This window comes from Chanodichthys erythropterus, chromosome 15 (genome assembly GCF_024489055.1).
Source record: "Chanodichthys erythropterus isolate Z2021 chromosome 15, ASM2448905v1, whole genome shotgun sequence".
NCBI classification, from domain to species: Eukaryota; Metazoa; Chordata; class Actinopteri; order Cypriniformes; family Xenocyprididae; genus Chanodichthys; species Chanodichthys erythropterus.
Genome location: NC_090235.1, coordinates 19,459,357 through 19,485,222, shown reverse-complemented (window position 1 = coordinate 19,485,222; position 25,866 = coordinate 19,459,357). Strand labels below are relative to the sequence as shown.

The 25,866-nt window shown below is 35.9% G+C and overlaps 1 protein-coding gene across 2 annotated transcripts; it reads left to right on the top strand.

Annotated features, from left to right (window-relative positions):
* The first annotated feature begins 1,932 nt into the window (after nucleotides 1-1,932).
* On the top strand, nucleotides 1,933-18,442 carry pdcd6ip (programmed cell death 6 interacting protein). 2 transcript variants are annotated; one of them, XM_067410928.1, is made up of 18 exons: nucleotides 1,933-2,223; nucleotides 4,576-4,624; nucleotides 4,743-4,812; nucleotides 6,933-7,060; nucleotides 7,149-7,302; nucleotides 7,380-7,480; nucleotides 9,529-9,645; nucleotides 9,769-9,991; nucleotides 10,119-10,242; nucleotides 11,033-11,210; nucleotides 11,647-11,758; nucleotides 11,954-12,123; nucleotides 13,203-13,451; nucleotides 13,610-13,744; nucleotides 13,828-13,922; nucleotides 14,006-14,126; nucleotides 15,399-15,595; nucleotides 17,528-18,436. In XM_067410928.1, exons 1-18 carry the CDS (start codon nucleotides 2,018-2,020, stop codon nucleotides 17,700-17,702), a joined length of 2,604 nt encoding a protein of 867 aa, XP_067267029.1. In that variant the 5' UTR covers nucleotides 1,933-2,017; the 3' UTR covers nucleotides 17,703-18,436. The 2 variants fall into 2 exon arrangements, with proteins under 2 accessions (XP_067267029.1, XP_067267030.1); XM_067410929.1 differs by having other exon boundaries at nucleotides 1,943-2,223; nucleotides 9,514-9,645; nucleotides 17,528-18,442.
* The last annotated feature ends 7,424 nt before the right edge of the window (nucleotides 18,443-25,866 follow it).

Here is a 25,866-nt window from a genome sequence, read left to right as displayed (position 1 = left end):
ATTTGAATTTGCCGCATCTATAGAATTTATCCAATGCTAAAATATTAGAGATGCACCAATATATCGGCCAATAATCAGTATCGGCCGATAAAAGCAAATTATCACACTATTGGCCAATATATTAGTGCATCTCTAATATTTTAGCATTGGATAAATTCTTTAGCTTTGAAACCTATGAATCACTTTTTAGTTTTATTTAAAAATTCTCTAGCAATTGGACAATGGTCTCAGAAATTAAGAGAAATTCCCAGTTTGATCCATATAGGAATTCAATAGTTCAAGGCTTTAGCTATAGAGTAGGTAAGTTTACAATGACACATCTTACCCCATCTCTAATATTTTAGCATTGGATAAATTCTATAAAAACAGCTGATAGTCAGGGCTGATATATGCTATCAATCAAAAGAAGGCTGGAAAATGCACTGCATTTATGCTTTGTTTAAAGAAAGTGCTAAGAAACCACTTTGATGTTCAATATTAATAGTAATTATATTAATAACATTCATAAAGTTAAGAAGTATTAATTTAATCTTCAAAATTTAGTTAATGTTTATTAATATTAATTTGAGTAATGCGTTTGTTTATAACTGATACCAGTTACTCTGAAACAAGTTGATGAAATGGACAAAATAAAGTTTTTATTTGTATTTCTTTCAAAATATAATGATTAATTATTAATTGACCCTTCACAAAGACCCGCCCCCCTTAGTTACTGTTGCTTTGTCGGACAAGCCATGGCGCTGTCACTCCACACAGAGTGAAAAATACATCGCGGAGCAAAGAGGAAACTGACAACATGTCGACAGACAAGACAGAGCAGGTTACATATGATATTAAACAAAGTCCCAGCTTTCAATTTTATTTTATTTTTTTAAGAAATTTGAACAATAAAAAAAAAATTTTGTGGCTCTGTAATGTGTCGTGACAGATCGTTGTAGCGCCTCAGCTCAAGCGGCTCGTGAACCAATCATCTCTTTACTAGTTAATTAATAGCATCAAATAAACATGAATGAACATCAGAAGGAATGTTGTTTAAAACGCGGAAAGACGTCATTACACACCATTTTTCAAGTTCAAGTCCACCGAGGTTAATCTTCTAACTCCTGACTGCTTTGTCGGGCAAAATGGTGGATTCGGTGTTATGAGTGCTTAGATCGGTTGTCAAACAAACTCCCAGCGAAGGGTCAATTAAAGGGTCAAGTCATTTCACTCGGCGGCCATCTTTGAAACGCCTCTCGGGCATCCAAGTGCAGCTCCTATCTCTTTGAATGGGGAAACATATTCTCTAAAGCTGTTCACCAAGCTTTCGATTAAATTTCATATTTGAAATCACCAATGAAATCTGACAACAACTGTCTCATGAATTTTGTTTCTAAACACTCGAATATGACAAAAAAAAAAAACTGTATTTTTCAGGCCTAATGCGCATGCGCAGTCGTAAATGCGCGTCTCGTGCCTCATTTCGGAGGCGCGCGTCTGACTGTTTCTATAGAAACCGGAACAGCTGCTGCAGTGACGTGATGATTTTACCAATCGGCGATTTGTTGCTCTTATTTAGAAGGTGGGACTTATTCCGCCATATTGCGCGTTGCTCTTTCTCCCGTTCATAATAATACGAGTGACACGTCTTGTGTTATTCTATCTTTGATTACAATAAAAGTAACATTAGCCTATCATTCAAAAAATAAGGTATAAAAGGCAAACCATGGGTATCAGCAGATATGACTCTGAATAATCTCTCTATAAAACATAGTTCCACACGAGCCTGTGAAAGAACATGGAAATAAAACGCTATTTACATATTTAGCGCGTTACGTGTAAAGAATCGTTACAGAATTTATGTAACGATTACACCCGCGAGTGCAGGAACTGTTTTCGAATGCGCATGCGTCACTTTTTGACAGTACATCTGACGCGATGACGCACTCAAGACAACCAGGAAGTGCTCTGCCTTTGTTTTTGTCCGTCTGCAGTGTTCTCATTTTCCACTAGAACTGTGTCGTTCCCGCGGGCCCAAATGGCGACGTTTATTTCTGTCCCGTTGAAAAAGTCCTCAGAGGTGGACTTGGCGAAACCGTTGCTGAAATTTGTAACGGCCACGTATCCTCCCGGTGAGGAGCAAGCGGAGTATGTCCGTGCCGTGGATGAGCTCAATAAGCTCCGTAAAAGTGCTCTTGGGAGGCCGCTGGACAAACACGAGAGCTCGCTGGAAATCCTGCTGCGGTAAGAAACAAGACAACTTGATTGCGAAGTTTCACTGGGTATTCATTTCTGCTGCCAGTGTCGTAGATTGTTAATTAATCTATATAATTTGCTGATTGTTTTCATTTAGCGTATAGCAGAAGCTGTCGATATGAAGCTAGCTAACGTCGTTTATTTATTAGCAAAAATAGTTTAGTCAAGAGTGATGACTACCGTTGGTGACTTAAAATCAGTACATTATCTTTTTTCATTTGCTTTATAGAAATATAAAACGTAAACTGGTGGTGTTGTTCGTGCTGGTTGTCTTGTTTGTTGCTTTAATCGGTTGTTTTTTGACGTCTACTGTTAGTATGTTTCATCATTTTAGTGTTTTAGTGTACATATGTGTTTAAGGCGGTATGTGGTTTAAGCAGTTTGGGCAGAGATTCAGTTCTTTTGGGGAAGTTGACATCCTGTGGTGTGACATGCTATCGTTACTCTCTAAAAGTAGACATTTTAGACTATATATATATATATATTAATATATATATATATATATATATATATATATATATATATATATATATAAAAATAGCTAGTATTTTGCATACTGATATTGTTTTAAAATTATGAATACTTTTAAAATTAATTTGTCACACCCAATGACCATTCAAAATTAAATAGTTGTCCCAAAAAGGTTATTAAAATTGTGAAAAACATAAAGCGATGACAAATTACAGTATCTAAAATATTACATTACTATAAATTTTAATGATGAATATAAAAGTCCATGAACACGTTATATGCGTGCGTCAACTGCCCATTTATCATACGTCACCGGCTTCCTGGTTCTGCGTGACTCAGGTGTGTCATTCAGACTGACTAAATTAATAATATATAATTCGACGCAAATGACTGAAATAAAGAAGAAAATACTTCTGAGTTGTTTATACTATATTTTCCTAGTTGTTTAAGCAGTTATGTTCGCAGTATGCTCCATTACGTCATGTATTTGTCTGGGGTGGATACAGGTGTGAGTGACGTAGAAGTATTATTTTGGGAAATATTTATAACAGGGTTACATGCTTTATTACTTTATCTGTAAACCAGAAGTTGAACGTTGGAGCTTTGGAAGAGATCAGGAAATGGCTAGTTAATTTGTTAAACAAAAGCCAAATTTGCTGTCTCATGCTTTCAGCACATTATTTCTCCCGTTTAAATCCACTTTTTTGGGCCTATACTGAAATATTTATTGTAAAGGAATTGGGAAGTTGTCAAAAATAAATTTACTTTCATTTAATTTGACTTCACTGAGTACCTTAAGACATATGAACAATGTATTTTATATGGAGACAATTCTGTCAGTGTTATTTTATTTTATAGTTATAAAAAAAGAATGAATATATATAATATATATATATATATATATATATATATATATATATATATATATATATATATATATATATATATATATATATAAGCACTATTATAACATAAAGCAATGTTTATTATATTTGTAATATTCTCATCTCACATCTGGGCCATTTTCTATATAATGTAACCTTGCTTTCTGGAATACCCTGGTCTTCATATTAAAAATAGACCTTATTTCTCCAGTCTGTGGTTACGTTCTGCACATACTTTGTGGTTTAATGTAGTTGAGTTAATGTAGCGGCTGGGACTTACACCATCTGGGAAGTGAATGAGCCATGTGTTGCTATAGGAATCAGGTTTTTGTTTGCTGTTTTGTAGCCTTGTGAATGGTCGAGATGAATGGCCTGCTTTGTAGCTCCTAGTTAGACTGGTGTTTGGTGTATGTGACGACACCCTTAAGAGGTATTCCCCTTCTTGAGTCAACAGACATGTTCTTTTTATAGTGCCGAAAGGCAAGAAATATCAGATATAATAATAAATATGGACCAGTAGTGATGTGGGGAAATGCTCCTGTTTCCTTCCAGGAAGGAAATGTTGTTGATAAGTGTCAGTAGTTCTGTAATGATGAGGTTGAGTAACTTCAGCTACGTCAGTTGGTTCTTGTGTTCAGATTGACAGGGTCACATGAGAATGCTGTCATGGCTAAATTATTCGTGTCATTATTATTATTATGCATTGTAAATAAAACAAAGACTATTAGAGTATGTTTTTGCAGGAAAATACTATTAGTCTTTTTACTTCAAAACGTCAATGCTACTTGCTGTAATTATTGGTGAAAATGACTAGCAATTTCTGATTGTTTCTTATTGTTGAATAAAAATCTGAATAAAAATTGTTTCTTATCATCTTATTGTTGGCCATTCGACACCATTTTTTAGTGTTCAATCTAAAGAATCAACATTGTTTTTCTCCACACTTTGTATTTTAACAGTTCTTTTCTAATTCTCTCCCCTCTAGATATTATGATCAGCTCTGTGCGATTGAACCCAAATTTCCTTTTCCAGAGGTATCATTTATAAATTCAAAATCAGACTTTTTTTTTTTTAATAAATGACTAATTTTATTATATTATTGAGTAATTTGAGCATATAACGTAATTTAATGTTTTTTTTTTTTTTCCCCAGTTATGTCTGACATTCACATGGAAAGATGCTTTTGATAAAGGATCACTTTTTGGAGGCTCAGTCAAGCTTGGTGAGTTGATACATGATTTCCAAACAAATGCATGCCAGGTGAAAATAATTTGTTTGTGCTGTATATTGTTAGATACTTGTACTTTCGATTACATGGCAAAAGTGCATTATGGGTAAATTCTTTTTAAGGAATTTAAGCTGTGGGCAGATTCAGATATCACTTGAAAGAAATTGTATATAGTGTTTAAATGATTGTGTAAGTGTTTTTGGAGTATGCATCAATAAATATCATATCTCTGTCATCCATATTCAAGGAAAATGTGGACCCATTAGAAATAGAGACGGGCACCTAATCCAGGAAAGAAAAGCTTGGGATCCCTTAATAAAATAATAATTGATCTTTGCACATAAATAATGTTATCTACACTACTTACATTACTTACTCTTATTTCACATGACCCATTGCACACTTTTTTTACTATTGCATATCTCCTTACTACATGTTACTTCTCATTTTTCAGATGTGCACCTTTTTTCAATATAGAGGGTAGAGTTGTCAAAAGTACCAATCGTTACTGAAATTTAAAAAATGTGAAGCTTTGAGGGCTGTTGATTCGTAAACACCTCTGATTGGCCTTTGTGTTCATGTGCTCATCGGATATGTCTGTGATTGTCTACAATGATCAACGCACGGGAGAATTTGAAGTTGAAAGCGAGAGCTAGAGAGTTTGAAAGCAGGTGAAAAGCAGGTGTCTATCAGCGGACTGGTCTGCGATAGACGCCTGCTTTCAAACAGTCCCGTGTGTATCTGTTAGGGCTGTGCAATTAATTGCAATCGCGATGCAATATCTAAATCACATAAGACTGCAATATTATTTATTAATTTATTTATATTTTAATTCAGAATATTTTGGATTCAGGAGAGAGGATGTGTCAAGAGAGCAAGGTAGTTTGCAAGAACTGTGAGATTATTGCAACGAAACCGGGCAATACAACAAACATGTTCCAGCACTTAAAACAGCATCATAAAAAAACTGTATGATTAATGCATATCGACAAAGTCCATTGAAACTAATAAAAGCGCACCTCAAAGCTAGCCTGAACCAACTGAACAAGTACCCATCGTTCAAGCATTTGCAAGCATCATCAAAAAGGATCAAAACGGCATATATGCAAAGACATGGTGCCTGCGGACATCCTCAGTAAATACGGCTTCCGAAGACTAATACAAACACTCGACAAAAGATGCCATCTCTGTTTATCAAGCTGTTAATACCATGTTATTTAATTGTGAAATGTTTCGTTATGCACTTCTTGTGCACTGAATACATTTAGAATGTAGCAAATTTGAAAAAGCAAAAACAATAGCCAAAATCACAAACAACATCGCAATTGCAATATTCATTAAAAAAAAATTGCAATATGATTATTTTGTCCATATTGCACAGCCCTAGTATCTGTGTAAGCACTCGTGATAAGCGTCATTGATGACTATTTGCAAAGTTTTTGAAGCATTGATCAATGTAGCAATCACAGACATATCTGATAAGCACATGAACACAATGGCCAATCAGAGATGTTTACGAATCTGTTTAACAGCCCTCAAAGTGTCACATTTTTCAAATTTTTGACAACTCTTAATAGAGTGTCCTAGTTTTATTTACATTGTTGGTAATTGTTTTATGTGTTTGGCCTGTAACGTTTAAAAATCATGACAAGTGCCTTGTATATCCATGTTAAATTAATGATCACAGTGTTACTTGTTATTCACTTCATGAAGTACTAATACTGTTATTAGAGAAATGGTTAGTGAAATGGCTTAGCATAACCGCAAGTTTCAACACACTACTAACTCAACCGGGCCCCACCTCTTTATTTGCATATGCCTTGAGCAGGAATTATTTAAATGAGGAATATTGTGTTGTGTTCGTTCCCGGAAGAAAACTCAAGACTACAATGGAAGGAGTTCAGAAAAAGTGACACTGATATAGAGAATAACTCCTGCTAGAGGGACTTTGCAAACCTTTTTCATGCTCAAACAGAAACAATACACACTAAAGAAAGATGAACATGTAAAAAAGCATAATAAGTCCTCTTTAATAAAAAGGAATGAAATGTAGGTTTGCATAAAAGAACATAACAGCTTAATCCTTTGTGTGGTTTATCCTGTGTGTGTTTCAGCATTGGCAAGTGTGGGCTATGAGAAGACGTGCGTGTTATTTAATGTGGGTGCGCTGGCCAGTCAGATCGCTTCTGAGCAGAATCTCGACAATGACGAGGGACTGAAGACTGCCGCCAAGTTCTACCAGGTTTGAGTTTGACCTTAAATCTTCCAACAACACAGACATTCGAGAGAGAGAGAGAAAAATGTTTTGAGCATTGTGGGTCTCTTTCCAGCTGGCGAGTGGTGCATTTGCTCATATAAAGGATACGGTGCTGTCTGCACTGAATCGAGAGCCCACCATGGACATCTCCCCCGAGACGGTGGGCACACTCAGTCAGATCATGCTCAGCCAGGCACAGGAGGTCTTCGTTCTCAAGGCCACTGCTGGTGCGTCTGTGTTTATGTTTGTGCATTTTTTGCTTGTAGTTGACACAATATTAATTGTCCTTGGTTTCGTCTCACAGATAAGATGAAGGACGCCATTGTTGCTAAACTTGCCAACCAGGCGGCAGATTACTACGGCGACGCTTTTAAGCAATGTCAATACAAAGAGAATCTGCCCAAGGTATGTGCAGCTGCCATCACACATGACAGACACATAAGTGGTTGAAGTGGTCCACTAGGGGTCACTAGAGACAGTTAGTCAAAAATCCACACAAACTGCATGCAGCAATCACTGTCTGTAAGGGTGCTACGATCAGGATCACTAAAAGCAGTATCGTATGATACCGTTCACTGAAATAAATAATACTACATGAGAAATAGAAGACTTCAAATAGACCCACAGGGTTATTTAACTATTTTTAACAATAAAAAGGTATGTTAAGTATTAAAATTAAAAAATGAGAAAGTATAATGAATTGACAACTCTTTATTTATTGGCAAGCAACATGTAACAACATATTACATTTCCTCTCTTAGAGGAGATTAGTAACAGCTTAGAGTTTAACAAATATAGCTTTCCTGTGAAATAATAATAATAAAAAGTCTTTATTAAAGGCACAATATGTAATTTTCACCACTTATTCAAAACAAAGGCGTAGCTTGATGATGCCTTGATTTCGCTGAATGATGGGAAGTGTTGTCTTCATGTCTGCAGCCAGTGGAAAATAATCCAATGAGACTTGGGCAGAAATCATATTAATGAATGAGCTAATGCTATTGTTGGAGCGATTGCTAATGAGAGACGAGCACGACACACATCTCGAGAGCAGAGGGACTTTTATTATGCCACAGTCGCCGCTTCCGCTTCTTCTGGTCAAGTGTATGAGGGTTAACGCAGCGCTGTTTATCATATTAGATACATCTGAGTGTTTAAAGTTGTTATAGTGTTCTCTGTGTGTTCATTCGGCAGCTGCTATGAGACACTTGTTGCACATTGCAGTAAGCTAGATCGATATTAGGCATGGTGAAACATGGTGCTCATGGTAAATCAAGAAAACAAGATTTAAATAATAAGAGTTACTGTGTTGAGCTATATAACATGATTAGTTTTCTGTCGATGAATGTATGCAAACCGTTGCTCACCTGTCTAATAAAACACATAATATATTAAAGAGTCTTCCATGGTTTAAAACCAAAAACAAAATAAAACCCGAAATCGAGGGTAACACGAGTATGATGTCATTGATAGGCAATGTATGGACACGGTCTGTGTCCTGGTTAAAATTGCTTATTTCTCCGGATCTAAACATTCTTGGGATCATTTTAAGATATTTTAATCCAAAAATCTTACATATTGTGCCTTTCAATAGGTAGTAGGTTAATCAAATGTAAAACAACGCTGCATAGTCTTTACTGTATAAATAAAATATAGTTTAATCCTACTAAATCTACTAAAGAGCTGTGAGTAATTTTCTGTCTTTTGTTGTTTGACTAATGTTAATGACAGACGGCAGCAAATATATTAGGCTGCTGTCACTTTAAGACAGAATGCACGGATCCAATATACTGTTACACATGCGATTTATTTCCCAACTGTTCACTTAAGACATAAACAACTGTGTTTAAGCGAATACTTGCCAAATCTGGCATTTTTACTTATTTCTGTGTTTAAATAACAGTTGAGGCTTGAACTCAAAGTTCAGAAAGTACTTCTTTCGCAGCTTAATACAGTTTTCATAACTCTTTTTATTATCGAGCATGGCCTGCAGTTTAACAACAGACTAGACCGGTGAATTTAAAGCAGTTTTGCATCATCTGATCATCTGTACTGATCGGCCTTTGTAGAGGCCACTGATCAAATTATTAAAAGGATTTTTCGGATCAATCGGAGCACCCTTAACTGCCTGTATGCGTGCGTCTATAGATTTGAGTTATGACTGCTAGTCACCCCCACATACACACACACACACACACACACACACTCCCAAAGCCTTCAGCTTTTGTTTCTTCTCCTACTGATCTGTGAGTGAACGCTGCATGAGCGTTGTGTGAGGATTTGGTTGGGGTTTGCTGAAGGATGCGTGCTGATTTGCTGTTCTGTTTTCTCTTCCTGCACCCTGTGCTGTGTGTCTGTGCTCGTTTGTGGTTGCCCGTGGTGTTGGTTCGTGGTTGCCGTGGCGTTTGTGATTGCTGTGGTTGCCTTTCCCTGGTCAGTATTTTTATTTCCAGGAAGTGCTTCCTGTCCTCGCCGCCAAGCACTGTATGATGCAGGCCACCGCGGAGATGCACCAGTCAGCCTTGGCCAATCAGAAGAAAAAATTTGGAGAGGAGATTGCTCGGCTGCAGGTGTGTTGGTCTGTGTGGGACAGACTGTTTATTTTTAGCTGCCCGATTGTTTGATTTATTAATTCAGTTTTGAACTTCATTAATTGGACGTTGACATTAAGCTTTCTCATGTGTGTTTTGCAGCATGCCACAGAGCTGGTGAAGACGGCAGCTTCCCGATACGACGAGTATGTTAACGTAAAGGATCTGTCGGATAAGATCAGTCGTGCGCTCACCGCTGCAAAGAAGGACAACGACTTCATTTACCATGACCGTGTGCCGGAGGTCAAAGACCTGGAGCACATTGGCAAAGCATCTCTGGTTAAAGCAACTGCAGTGCAGACACCACTCAGCCAGAAGTTCACAGGTCAGAATGATGCATACATGACATTCAGTTCACTTTGATTTGTTTAATTTTTGGGGGTTGTTATTTCCCTCTTTCTTATGTTGAAAAATCCAATGAAATAATGCAAATAATCAATTTTTTTGTTTAGATCTGTTTGAGAAGATGGTGCCGATGGCAGTGCAGCAGTCAGTGAGTGCAGCCAATTCCAGGAAGGCTGACACAGTCAACAGACTGATTGGCAGCATGAGAGAAGCAACAAATCTCTGCAATGGGTCAGTGTTAGTTTGTGCATATATTTGCTCTGACATGAGTGCATTTAAACTCCATTAAAACTCCATTAACATGTACATTGAGAACTATTCAGTAGAGATGCACCGATATGAAAATTTTGGCCGATACGGATAATCGATAATTCTTTATGAAATTCTTTTTTTCTTGAAAGCCGATAACCGATATATTGACCGATAAATCTAAATCAGAATTTTTTAATGACTTTTGAGAGCCTGATTACAAAAACAAAACTTTTACCATTGAAAAACAATGTCCCAAGCACACAATTGTAATGTTCTCATTATAATATTATGTAGCCTTAATGACATACCTGCGCTGCACGTTGCACTTAACTGTATTTTCCTTATTGAAGTGATTTCAATCCTATTTCAAGCAATTCAAAACCATAATGGATGACGGTGCACATCTAAGTTGTCTCAGCTGAAGGAAATAATCCATTATTTATCAGCTTTAATATATCGGCCAAAAAAAAAAAAAAAACTATAAATAGCCAAGGTTGGGTTTTCTATATCCTCATATAAAATCGACTGTAAATCCACGTTAAAGCTGATATTTTAAAGGTTTTCGTCCCGCACCTTTTCATCCCGGATGAGTTTGCATCCCTGACTCTTAATCCTCTGTATTTAATCGTTTTAAGGCACTACTCACTAATTAAAATAATGCACATAACGCCTTTCATTAAACCTGAATATGCGGTCTAATTTTAAGCACATTTAGACAGTGTTTTTGGTGGATAAATAAATGATTGATTGGTTGCTTATGATCGTTTAGGGTGTTAGCATCTTTGAACTTGCCGGCCGCACTAGAAGATCTGTCGGGAGACGCCGTCCCTCAGTCCATCCTGGAGAAGAGCCGTGCTGTTGTTCAGCAGGGCGGCCTGCAGAGCATTGAACAGCTGATTAGAGATCTCCCTGAACTACTGCAGAGGAACCGTGAGATCCTGGATGAGGTGATGCACACATTAACCATTTGTTTCATGCCATTTTATATACGGAAAGATCCAAGACCACTAGTGAAAATGCTTCTATTTCTGTATTTTTTTCTTTTTAAATGTACATCATTTAATACCTATTAACATTATCAGTATAACAATTTGAGTGAAAAGTACCAAAGAGAATCTTGTGCTTTGATGAACGCAAAAACCACTGACCATCTGTACAAAGGAGTTCACATGATCAGTGTCACAAATTTGTGTAGTGACCTGCAAATATCACAGAACCATAAAGATTTCTTTCTTTCTTATTTCAAAATCCTAAAATGGTTTATTTCCAGGTTTAAATGGGCTAAAAAACCCATTGAATGTATATGACACCATCTAACTGTATGTACTTGCACTTCATGCCAATTTGTATCATGAACAAAAATATTGTGTGTTGGTGTTACAGTCCTTGAAGATATTAGATGATGAGGAAACGACAGACAATGAACTGAGAACCAAATTCAATCAGCGCTGGAACAGAACTCCCTCTGGAGATCTGTATAAATCACTCAGAGCAGGTACACCCCCTTTTATGCATTTAGCAGATGCTTTTACCAAACGAGTCTTACAGTGCATTCTAGGTAAACACATTATCAGTTTGTGTGTTTCCTGCTCATGACCTTGGTGTTCCTAGTGTCATGGTCTACCAGTAGAGCTATAGGATCACTTGCTCATGAGGATTTACTCTATCTCTCTCTTTTTATCTCATGCAGAGGGAAATAATTTTCGCAATATACTGGACAAAGCCGTGCAGGCTGATCAGGTGGTAAAAGAGCGTTACACTGCACATTGTGAGATGATTGCTTTGCTCTGCAAGCCAGAGAATGAGCTCAGTGCCGCCATACCATCTGCCAACCCTGCCAAGACTCTGCAGGGCAGTGAGGTGAGCTCAGTTCTGTTATCATTAACGAAAACTATTAAAAAAAAAAAAGTGTTAATTGAAAAAATGGTGAAATAAAATAAACTATAAATAGCTGATGAAAGCTTTGAAAATTAGAGAGATACTAAACTACTATACTATAAGTTTAAAAACTAATAAAAATTACAAAATAACTAAAATTAAAATGAATTAAAATGTATATACATATAGATACACTCACACATCTCACCCAGTATTAATTAGTTATTAATATTTTGAATTAGCTCTTATTTTTTATATTTTTAGTATTCATTTTATTAATACATAATATAACATAATATATATAAATAGTGCTTAACAAATATATTAGACCAGCTGTCATAATAAAGAGAAAACACAAATATTTTAGGAATATTTGTCAAAAACTTGTTTAAACCTAAAAAATCTATCTATATTGTTATTTTGTATGGCCTCCTTTGGCCTTGATGACAGCTTGCATTTTGCCTTTGTTTTTATGTACTTTGCCACAGTCTCTGCTGTTATTGACTTCCAAATAATTTCTAGTTGTTCCCAAAGGCTTGCTTTAGATGAAACTTTTGTGCAATCTATCTTTGAATCAATTGAATCACTACAATAATTATATTTCATCATTAGAAACACTACAGTGAGTAAATAGCTTACACATATTGGTGTGAATTAACCATTACAGAAACATAAAAATGATTTTGGTAATCATCAATACTGTTAGTTTAGCCACAAACCTTACATTGGGTGGTGGTCTAATAAATTTGTTAAGAATAGCAGAGTTCACACCACAATATATATAGTGATAACTGCACAGAGAAACTTGGAGAACGGTTGAAATCACTTTCAGATCGATTTTTTTTCCAGCTGATGAGCGATTTAAAAACATTGAGAGCCAATCAGAATCCATCCTGCTTTAAAGAGATTAAGCATTTGAAGTGGCAGATGACAAAACTGCAGCGCACACTTAGAATAAACAGAACGATATTGTCCGCTGGTGTGGACGCTAATATAGTTAGCCTTCCTGGTGTGAACGGGCCTTAACCCTGACCAAACCGCAATACTATCCTTCTGTGCAGGTGGTAAACGTGCTGAGAGCTCAGCTGGCACAGCTGGAAGAGGTGAAGAGGGAACGGGAAGTTCTGGAGGGAGAGGTGAAGGCGGTGACCTTTGACTTGACCACAAAGTTCCTTACCGCACTAGCTCAAGATGGCGCCATTAACGAGGAGGCCCTGACCACCAGTGAGCTGGACACACGCTACGGCTCTCACACACAACGTGTCCAGCAGAATTTACGCAGACAGGAGGAACTGCTGTCACAGATACAGGTGCACACATGCACTCACACATGAGCAATATTTCCACCAATATTTCACCAAAACAAAGCATAATAGGGGCACTTTAAATTTAAATTGAATGTAGCAGTTGCTACTGCAACTGTGGTGAGTTCTTTTCCATTTTAAAATTGCTTTCCTTCTCGTGTCAGGTGTCTCACCAGGAGTTTTCAGCATTGAAGCAGTCCAACTCTGAGGCTAATAGCAGAGAGGATGTGTTAAAGAAGCTCGCCGCAGCCCATGATAGCTACATAGAGATCAGCTCCAATATCAAAGAGGGCACTAAAGTAACTATCACATGCACTAATATTAGTTCCGTACACATGCACAGTCTGTACAATGTCACTCAGCTGTCTCTCTCTTCTTTCAGTTCTACAACGATCTGACAGAAATCTTGCTGAAGTTTCAAAATAAGTGTAGCGACATCGTTTTCGCTCGCAAAACTGAGAGGGATGAACTGCTTAAGTATGTCACACTAACAAATCATCAAGGCCTTTTTTTCTTACTGAAGGACTGTGATTGGCTTATACTCTGTGTTTGATTGACAGGGATCTGCAGCAGAGCATTGCTCGTGAGCCGAGCGCTCCTTCATTCAACGTCCCATCATACCAGTCTAACACCCCTGCACCTGTCCCAGGAGGCCCGACCCCTGCACCCAGGACCATGTTTGTGAGTTCCCAGACTCATGAGTTCTAAAGCCTAAAGTACAGTGCGGTGAAAAGTTTGGATGTTTTCGAAAGAAGTCTCTTATGCTTATCAAGCATGCATTTATTTGATCAAAAATATTATTACATGTTGTGAAATATTACAATTTAAAATAATGGTTTTCTATTTTAATATACTTTAAAATATAAAATATAATTTATTTCTGTGATGCAAAGCTGAATTTTCAGCATCATTACTCCAGTCTTCAGTGTCACATGATCTTTCATAAATCATTTGAAGATGCTGATTTATTACCTTTCAGCAAGGATGTTCAATTGATAAAAAGAGACTTGTTAAAAAAGATTTCTATTTTGAATAAATGCTGTTCTTTCTAACTTTTTATTCATCAATGAATCCTGAAAAAAGTATTACAAGTTCCAAAAAAAATATTAAGCAGCACAACTGTTTCCAACATTGAGGATAACTGAGTATCAAATCAGCATATTAGAATGATTTCTGAAGGATCATGTGACACTGAAGAGCTGAAAATTCAGCTTTGACATCAGAGGAATAAATTATATTTTAGAGTATATTAAAATAAATAAACATTAAAAGTATTAAATTGTAGTAATATTTCAGAACATTACTGGGGTTTTTTTCTGTATGTTTGATCAAATAAATGCATGCTTGATGAGCCTAAGAGACTTCTTTCGAAAACATCCAAACAAAAAAAAAGTAATGTGACCAAACTTTTGACTGGTACTGTATACTTCTGTTTTTTTACATGTTGTATGCCAGGATATGCATACAGTGCATGTGATGTGAACTTCAGAAGTTTGTCCATTTTTCTAACCAATGTATGCTGAGCTTGCACGTGCGCTTTGAATTTTTTGCACCAATTTGTTTGTCCACAAGGTGGCAACACTGGCCCAAGCCGTTGTTTCACAGTCAGAAAAGAAACAGAAGAGACAGAATAAGAACAACCAACTACTGAAGATGGCAAAAACAATAGACACCCAAGCACTTGTGTGAGGGGATTAAAAGATTCCCGTAAATCTAGTTTAAACGAGTACAAAGACATTTTTATCACATAACGTTTGGAGAGAAAAAGCACAGACACTGGACAAGGATGACTCTTTCTAGTGCCTGTGTTCACACATGCTATCAAATGAAGTAGAGTTTGAAAGGCTGTGCGTTGACTTGCGCTAATGTACGTGTAAAAAAAGAGATGTACGTTAGGCTTAGAGATAATAATGTTGATTGCAGAAAATAGTCTTATTTGCATTTCTGTTCCAGAACCAGCAGCAGCCTCAGGCTAAGCCTCAGCCCCCAGCGAGACCGCCACCCCCTAGCATCACTCCTCAGGCAGCCAGTACTGCAGCTCCAGTCAGTAATCCGATGGCTCCCAGCGGCACTAATCCTCCACCTGTTGCACCCACTGGACCCTCACAGGCTCAAGGACCACCCTACCCCAGTTATCAAGGCTACCCAGGGTAAATAAAGACATTCACATACTTGACGCGCTCGGCGTTGTACTATTATTTGAAACGACAGGGGGCAACTGTGAGTAATTGTTCTCTAAACCATCAGGAAGCAGTGGTGAGAAGTAAAGTACACATGTGACAATGTCTTTTTATACACTTCACCAAACCCATGATACAAAATAACCAAAGAATCATGTAAAATCCTGTAGACCTTGAGATTACTACTTGTGATATTACAACAAAATATATGGATATGAGAATATATATTTATAAATCTAAATTAAACAACAATCTCTTATGAAATAAAAAAAAAAAAAAATGTTTAATGAAATTATTTAAGGCTTATTGCTGCTATTGTAGGCTCAATTTGTAAATGTAAGCAATTCATTTGGACATACGCAAACTGAGTGCCTGTGAGTTGCCGGTACAGATGTACCTGCTCAAACTTTTCCATTCTGAAATCGGCATTTGCATTTGTTCATTTTAGTTGAAGTCCATATCTTTAAAGGCCGTTTTCTCAAAATGGGTGTTTTTTTCTCCTGCACTGTGCCAGTCTCCATTTCATCAGCACTTAACATACAGTTTTATTCCTATATATTCTGGTGGTTTTTGCCACAGAGGGGTTTGTTTATCTATTAATTGCCTGTTTTATATAAGAAATTATACAAGAAAGCAGTGTTAATCTTGACAGCAAATTTTGATTTAGTTTTAGTTGTAGTCTTTTGATTAAAATGCCATTTAGTTTGTCATATTTTAGTCATCGGAAATTGTTTGTTTTAGTCTAGTTTTAGTTGACTAGATATCATAAGATTTTAGTCGACCTAAATGTACAGTAGACTTAGTCAACTAAAATCTAATTTAGTTAAATTGTAATGCATTAAGTAAGCATTTCTCTAATAATACACAGATCCAATACACTGATACACATCTGATATTCTCCAAACTGTTTGTTCACTTAAGACAACCAGCTGTTTTTTGACCGTTTAAGTGCAAAAAGACACGAAAGACAGCTAAATTCAGTGCTTTTCAGGGATTGACACTCTTATCATTGAGGTAGTATTACAGTTTGTTAAAAAAAAAAAAAAATATTAGATAAGATTTTTTTTTAGTTTTTCTGCTTTCATTGTAATTTTAGTTAGTTAAAAGTTTTTTTTTGTTTATCTTTTCGTTTTTGTATTTAAACGTCGTTATAGTTTATTTATTTCTGTTTTAGTTATTTTAGTACATCAGGTTAAGCCAAAGCTTGGAATCTATGTGAAATAAAATAAGTTTACATTTTTTATATTTTCTTATTTTTTTATTTCAACTAATGAAGATTTTTTTTTTTTTTTTTATGGTTTTAGGTTTAACTATAATATACTTGTAAAATATATTGAATAATGTGTCAAATAATATTCTTAGTCTTTCCTTCCTGTGACAGAAGATACGGTAGTTTACTATGAATGAAATGCATTAAATTAAATGCAGTTTGTTGTGTAAACAAATTACCATAATGACCAGGAAAAAATAATTATAAACTATCCCATATAAACCGTGACCGTTATTCTGAAATGTCCACAGTCTGCACTGTAGCACGCTGCTCATTTAAGTTCAGACGAGGAAGATAAAATATGCATTCTTACAACTGTCTAAAACATATTACCATATAAACATTGTGTTTTCCCACGGTTAGATCAGCACGTTACACTTTAAATGTGTGCATCTTCCACACAGGACGGCAGTCTTGACTAGATATCTTCCCAAATTGTCCCTCTCTATCATTTTCGTTTCCTTTTTATTCGTTGACGAAAATGAGAATAGATTTAGTCATTCAAAAAGCATTTTTATTTAGTCATCGTCTCGTTTTCGTCCGTGAAAAAATGACGTCAACGAAATTATGTTTCAAGCTTCTGTAATATGAGCTTTCTTGCAGTGTTAATGTTGTTATTTTGCCTCTTTTAGGTACTACCAGATGCCTGTGGCCTATAACCCCTATGCATATGGGCAGTTTAATATGCCCTACATGCCCTATCAAGCCCAGGGGCAGGCTGGATACCCCGGAGCCCCTCCTACACAGCAGGCCTACCCCTACCCCCAACAACCCCCACAGCAACAGCCCTATTACCCCCAACAGTAAAGCGCCGTCACACCCGGCAACAGCTCCCGCTACTACAGCCACACTCATTCCTGTAAACTAGCACTCTTACTGCACTTAACTATTAACACTCCCTGCACTCACACTCGCTCCGTACTTAAAGTCTGGTTTGATCTGGGCGGGGTTTAGAACACAGGCCCCGCCCCTTCTTTGTGGGTGGACTTTTAAGGCCAGGGTTCATAAAGCAGGTGTGCTGGTCGAGGGAAGATCTGATCTCTGTCTCTCTCTGTCTGTCTCACCCTCTAGCCCAAAGTGAAGCTGCTGGCTGCCTGCCACTGCTTATATCTTATTTTTGTAATGAATACTGACATATAATCTAATGCAAAGGCTGTTGATTTCTTACCTTGATGATGATGATCATTTAATTGCTGGGAGAAAGACCGCGGTCTTACTGTAACCCTCGTTGTACCTCCTTCTGTTCAGTCTACAATCATCGCTTGGGGAAAGGAACAGTTATACAGACTAGAGAATGGATTTGTCACTAAAAATAATTCATTTTTGTGTTTCTATTGTTTTCATGTTATTAAAACAGGTCTGATATTAAAGGCTGTGTTTTTATTTCTTCTCTAAACTGGTGGGCGTACTTTCAGCATTTTTGGTCACTGTCGATTATTCTCCTCCGCATTGTTTTGTGATCATCCGGTGCCAAATCCAACAGCTGAGCAGATTGAGTTCAGATTAACAGGCTGCAAGTCTGAGTGTCACCACACATGAATTCAAGTGTGTTTGTTCGATAATTATTCCCATGCTATTTTTGTCTTGAAAGAGCCTGAACCGACTGTCTCCATGGATACAGAGGGAAGAGGATTTTTTTTTTTTTTTTTTTATTTTGTGGATAGATGAATGTTTATCGAGGTATCAGAGTGTTTTGATTATGTAAGGATGTTTTCTTTCGCCCTTAGCACAAACTCTGTGCACACACTTGAGCTGTGCATTGTTGAGTTGACTTGAGAAAGCCAAATTACTGATCTACTATTTAAGATTATTATTCTTCTTCTGAGCCAGAACGTAAACAGTATCTCCTCTTGAAACTTTAGAGCTACAAACACCAAACTGAGGTCAACGGGGTTAAACGGACGATCAGAACTACAAAAAGTCTCATACGCTTTCATTGAGGGCGTCAGAACATTTATACACTAACTCTAATGGCGTATTTAAGCCTAATCCACTATGTATCTATCACTAGCAAAGCTTAGCAGCTAGTTTAGGACATGTTAGCAACGTGTTAAAACATGCAAGCAAAATGCTAAAATGTTAAATTATGGTAGCAACATGTTAATTCATGCTAGCAAACATGGTAAAATGTTAAATTATGGTAGCAACATGTAAATCCATGCTAATAACATGTTAAAACATGTTAGCAAAATGCTAATTCATGTTAGCAACGTTAAAACGTTAAATCATTGTAGCAACATGTTAATTCATGTTAACAACGTGCTAAAACGTTAAATGGTGGTAGAAACATGTTAATAACATGTTAAAACACGTTAGCAAAATGCTCACTCATGTTAGCAAAATGTTAAAACATTAAATCATGGTACCAACATGTTAATTTATGCTAATAACATGTTAAATCATGTTACCAAAACATGTTAATTCATGTTAGCAAAATGTTAAAACATTAAATTATGGTAGCAACATGTTAATCCATGTTAATAACATGCTAAAACATGTTATCATGTTAATGCTAATAAAATGTTAAAACATGTTAACAAAATGTTAATTAATGCTAGCAATGTTAAAAAGTTAAATCATGGTAGCAACATGTTAATTTACGTTAATAACATGCTAAAACATGTTAACATGTTAATTCATGTTAACGGGTTAAAACATTAATTTATGGTAGCAACATGTTAATCCATGCTAATAACATGTTAAAACATGTTAGCAAAATGTTCAATCATGTTAGCAAAATATTGAAAACGTTAAATCATGGTACCAACATGTTAATTTATGCTAATGACATGTTAAAGCATGTTAGCAAAATGTTAATTCATGCTAGCAACATGTTAAAATGTTAAATTATGGTAGCAACATGCTAATTAATGCTAATAAAATGCTAAAACATGTTAGCAAACTTGCTAATTCATGCTAACAAAATGCTAAAATGTTAAATCATGGTAACAACATGTTAATTCATGTTAAAACATGTTAGCAAAATCATAATTTATGCTAGCAAAATGTTAAAACGTTAAATCATGGTAGCAACATGTTAATTCATGATAATAACATGCTAAAACATGTTAGCAAGATGTTAATTCATGCTAACAACATGCTAAAATGTTAAATCATGGTAGCAACATGGTAAAATGTTAGAAACATGTTAATTCATGCTAACAAGTTAAATCATGATATTGACTGATTAATTCATGTTAACATGATAGCAACAATATAGCTAAAATATAGCAATGTGTTAAAACATGTTAGTAATGTTAATTCATGGCAGCAAAAGTAAACATGTTAATTCATGCTAACAACATGGTAGCAACATGTTTAAATTATGTTAGTAATGTTAAAACATGTTAGCAATGTTAATTCATGTGAGCCAAATGTTAACTCATGTTAACAACGTTAATTAATGCTAACATGTTAAAACATCTTAGCAACATGTTAATTCATGTTAGTTACATGGTATAACATTGTAGCAACATGTTAATTTATGTTAACATGATAGCAAAATGTTAAATCATGTTAGCAATGTGTTAAAACATGCTAGCAATGTTAAGTCATGCTAACAACATGTTAATTCATGTTAGCTACATGGAAAGACATGCTAGCAATATGCTAACTTTAAACTTCAAACTACTTCAGATGTAAAACCTTCAAGCTTTTAAAACTTTTTTCAAACTTTCTGGTCTAGCTTTCTCAAGCCAACTTCAGAGTTTGTCATCAGACTGTACTCATCTAGTTGTTTTTACAGTCTTGTGTCTTCAACACTTCATTTTAGGACAATGAATATCTTCATTATAACTGCAAAAGCATGTTGTTGGGTGTATGCATCACTGTAACTACAGTCAAAGCTTTATGAGCGGTAAATGACGTTTAAAATGGTCTAAAATCCTCATGCACGTATTAGATAATGTAATTAAAAACACTGTCATCATTCCTCAGCTGTTGCCTCTTACTGACAAGCATTCAGATGCCCTTCACATCCGGAAATACTCCTGCATTACAGTCTAGTTTGATAATAGTGATGGGGATTGATAGAGATTTCCTTATTTGTTTCAATCCCAAATCAAAAGCTCTTATTTTGATTTGATATGATCTTATGTTATTTGGGAATGTTTCAGTTATTATGTCCATTTTAATTACATATGAAAGAAACTTTCTCTCAGCTAATGCTGTAAATTATACAGTCAACCTTCTAACTTGGCGATATAAATTAATATAGTGGATAAAAGTGATGTTCGGTCTAGGAAAACTGACTGAACTTTATTCAAATATTAAAATTCATTAACGATTTTGTAGTCATAATGCTAGTTGTGCTTGGAATCAATAGTTTTATTTGTGATAACACAATGAGACATCCCAAATTGTGCAACATAATTTTTTCCAGGCTGTCATACAAAAATGAGAGAACCAGTTAAATATTAATAACTGATTATGTTGTAGTCAATATTTATCCTTTTTCCTGTGAGTTTTTTTTGCTGTGATTTTTTTTTTTTTTTTTGGCAACCTGTAGCTGTAGTTTATTTATTTATTTTGCCAAATAATTTAGACAGATAAATACCATACACAAGTTTAGTGTTTTGTTCTTCCTTTATTTTAAAAAGATTTCAAAAATATTTTCCTCATATTTTGATGGTTTAATCAAACTTGTTTGGTCATTAAAAACAAATATCCCCTCCGGACATCACTTTTGGCCACTACTAAATCAAATTAAACCCAATATTAAATTAAATTTGGACTGTAAACTCGGGTGAGATAGATTTAATTCAATTAAGGATGTGATTAATCAGCAAAAAAAATAATGTATATTTTACTATTAAGGTTTTTCTCATCCCACACATGAGAACTATAGCCACATCTCATTCAGCAAGCATTTTGTTAGTCAGATTGTTAACATTTCTGCTGTTGAGTTTACATATATTTGAAGGGACAAAAATAACTTAAGATGGATCATGGCTATTCATTGTATTCATGATCAACCTGCTGAAAGCTCATTTCCTGTTAACGCTTTGTTTCCCAAACTCTTTTGACCTCAACCAATCAAACACTGACAAAAAGCAGGTGTGAAATTCTCCCTGTGAGTGTTTACCGTAAGAGAAATGTTATATGACGATGATGAGAGATTTATTGAGCGAGACAGGTGTGTGTATATAAGTATATAAATATCAGTGTATTTAGAAGAGTCGTCAGTAGCTGCATTGTTGACGTGCTGCCAAATCTTCTGACCTGTGACCTGTAGAGATGAATCCATTGCTGATGACGCAAGAGAAAGTGTCTTTGGAGAAAGCTGAGAGTGATGAGGTGGGTCTATTTGCATGTATGTCTGTATGTCTTTCGAGTTAAGTAAGGAGGAATGCTTTGATGTGCCTCGGCATTGATTGACCTCGGACATACCGGGACATTATGAACAAGTGTATGGCGGCCCTTCCCAGCAGGTGCACGTCAGGACATCTCATCCTCAAGAGCCCGAGTCAAAGATTCTTGTGCAGTGAGTATGGCTGAGTTATTTAAACATCTTTGTTTATGTAATATAATAGCTCATACTAGAAAGCAGAATATTCATATAAGGAACAGACTCAACTGTGCACAAGAAACTCAATAAACTTTATAAAACAAAACCTGAACCTCTCCTGTACATTTTAGGTGTATATACAGCAGTGGCTAAAAGTGATGTTTTTTTATTAATGACCCTACAAGTTCGATTAAACCATCAAAATATGAGGAACAAATTTTACATTTTATATTATGCCCCTTTTCACAAGATGTAGTTTATGATTTCCCCAGAATGTGTCTGTGAAGTTTCAGCTCAAAATCCCCCACAGATCATTTATTATAGCTTGTCAAATTTGCCCCTAGTTGGGTGTGAGCAAAAACACGCCGTTTTTGTGTGTGTCCCTTTAAATGCAAATGAGCTGCTGCTCCCTTTCCAGAAGAGGGCGGAGCTTTGGTTGCTTAACAACAACAAAGCTGGAGAATCTCACATAGCCAAAATGACGACGGTGTTCAGCCTTACATTGTTCAAACCGGATTCGACACTGATGGAGAGACTCAGGAAGAAGTTACAACTTTTAGAATGAAACTGGACGTTTCTGAATGGTTAGTGGATAAATTTATGTAGTTGCTGTGGAGTTGATTCAACTCATCCACTAGCATGTGCTGTCATGTTCATCTTTTGTGCAAATCCAGCGTTGAATTGACCCTCGTTTGTGAAGCAGTCCGGTGTAAAATGACTGACATCACATTAGTACAGTAGTCTAAGCTGTTTTGTGGGTGAGTCATAAGTAACACTGATACATTTCAGTCTAACTCAACTTCTGTTTGTTCTAGCATAAAGTAATAGAGCATATGGAGGCCACTTGGAAAGTGGAGCTACCTAAACCAAAGAAACATTGCATTACTTAAAAATACTTACATGTTCTTGATCTGCAGTTTTGCCTCGCTTGCGAAAACAAAATGTCGGCACCGTGGGTGGAAACGTGCAGATTAAGGGGCGGTGATATTATAATAAGATCTTCCTACGTCACAAGGGGAGCGAAATCTGAGCGGCTCGTTTTTTTCACATGCTTGCAGAGAAAGGCTTGACAAAGCAAAGTTACTGGGATGTCCTTTTTCACGTTTTCGGTGTTGGTAGATGCACCGGGAACCCGATTATAGCACTTAAACATAGAAAACGTCAGATTTTCATGATATGTCCCCTTTAAATATGAGGGAGGAACAAAACACTAAACTTGGCTAAAGGGTTATTTCACCCAAAAATGAATTTAAGATATTTTTGTTGAAATCCGATGGCTCAGTGAGGCCTACATGGGGAGCAATGACATTTCCTCTCTCAAGATCCATTAATGTACTAAAAACATATTTAAATCAGTTCATGTGAGTACAGTGGTTCAATATTAATATTATAAAGTGACGAGAATATTTTTGGTGCTCCAAAAAAACAAAATAACGACTTATTTAGTGATGGCCGATTTCAAAACACTGTTTCGGAGCGTTATGAATCTTTTGTGTCGAATCATGATTCGGATCGTGTGTCAAACCGCCAAACTGCTAAAAAAATCACGTGACTTTGTCACTCTGAACCGCTGATTCGACACAAAAGATTCATTGTGCTCTGAAGCTTCCTGAAGAAGTGTTTTGAAATCGGCCATCACTAAATAAGTCGTTATTTTGCTTTTTTGGCGCATCAAAAATATTCTCGTCACTTTATAATATTAATATTGAACCACTGTACTCACATGAACTGATTTAAATATGTTTTAGTACATTAATGGATCTTGAGAGAGGAAATGTCATTGCTGGCTATGCAGGCTTCACTGAGCCATCAGATTTCATCAAAAATATCTTAATATGCATTCCGAAGATTAACAATAGTGTGGAACGGCATGAGCGTGAGTAATAAATTACATTATTTTCATTTTTGGGTGAACTAACCCTTTAAGATTTTTATCTTGAAAAAATTATTTGGCAAAAAAGGAAAACTCCAGCTACAGTTTTTATTTTACTATACAACAAAATGTGTAGAAAAGCTCAGGAATATTGACTATAACATAATCAGTTAATATTGGCCACTACTGTAGTCTATATTGATTCTTCATGTGAATTTCTAAGTTATTAATATTTTCTCAGTTGCTGACCTTGCATTGTTTATGCACTGAACTAACAAAATAGTGTAGGATTTGCTTTGAAACTTGTTTTCGTTTCACTCAGAAATTGTTAGTAAATTTCTCAAATAACTACAAATAAATGGCAAGTTACACATTAAATTAAAGTAGAAATACTGGAATAGTATTTTCTTTTAAAACATACATCAATAATCTTTGTTTTATTTACAAAACAAAAAAAAAAAATGTTTTTGTTTTTTTTAAAGGTTTGCAGAATTATTCAGACAGATTGATGAATATAATTACATATATTATCACATTGTTTTTGCATTCCTGTTTCTTATTTGAAGGTCTTCAACAGGGGGTCTGGTAATTATTATTTCAACATTTTTCATATAATATTTGTGTGTGTGTGTGTGTGTGTGTAAAAATCCATGGCTATATGTGCAATAAACGATTCGCATCGGGTGGTTTTTGCCTCCATGTTGTGCATTAAAATCATTTCATGCACAGCTAGCCGTGGATTATTCCTTACTTGAATTCCCCCTGTAGTCAATAATTGTATCCCTTAAAACTTATCTTTGATCACCCAAATTACATTTTCCAGTGAGAAATAAAAATTCTTCATGCCTTAAAATAGCTTGAATGTAACTCTACACCCTTGCTTCATTTAGTATGCACGGATCAATGAATATGCTAATTAGCCCCGCCTCCACTCACATGCACAAGCTCAGAGATCCACTCGGTCAACTTACTGAGGTAAACGCTGCACAATGCTATCGCTCTTTACAACGTCGGACACAACACGGTAATTAATATGATTAGCCTTTTGCTTTACGTTATCAAACAGCTAATAATGTGCTGCTAATGTTACACGACTCCCTTGCTTTAGAGCGGTCATAGTTAATAATATGCTAAAGCCTGCAGACACGTTTACATTGGTTACAAGGGAGTTTGTGACATAATAAACACCAGCGATTTCAAATCTTGTTTTTGAAACTTTCTTTAGCTCACTGCAGTTTAAAAGAGAAAATCCTCAGCAATGGTGTTGATTAATGGTTTGTCTTAAAGTATATTAAAAACACCACATAGACATATATACAACATTAAAAACAAGATTTTCACCACAGGGGGACTTTAAAATTCAAATGTAAGGTACAAACATACAGATATGACATCAATAATGATTAATGAACTGACTGAATACTGGATGCTGATAATAGCTGATACAAAATCAGCTCTTATACAAGACAAATACAAAAATATAATGTTTCTGTAGAGTCTTTCAAGCTCTTCACTCCTGCCCACCGTCTCTCACTCAGTCCTGTCAACTTCTACACAAAAGCAGCTGCTCTGCCCTCCATCCCACACAAAAT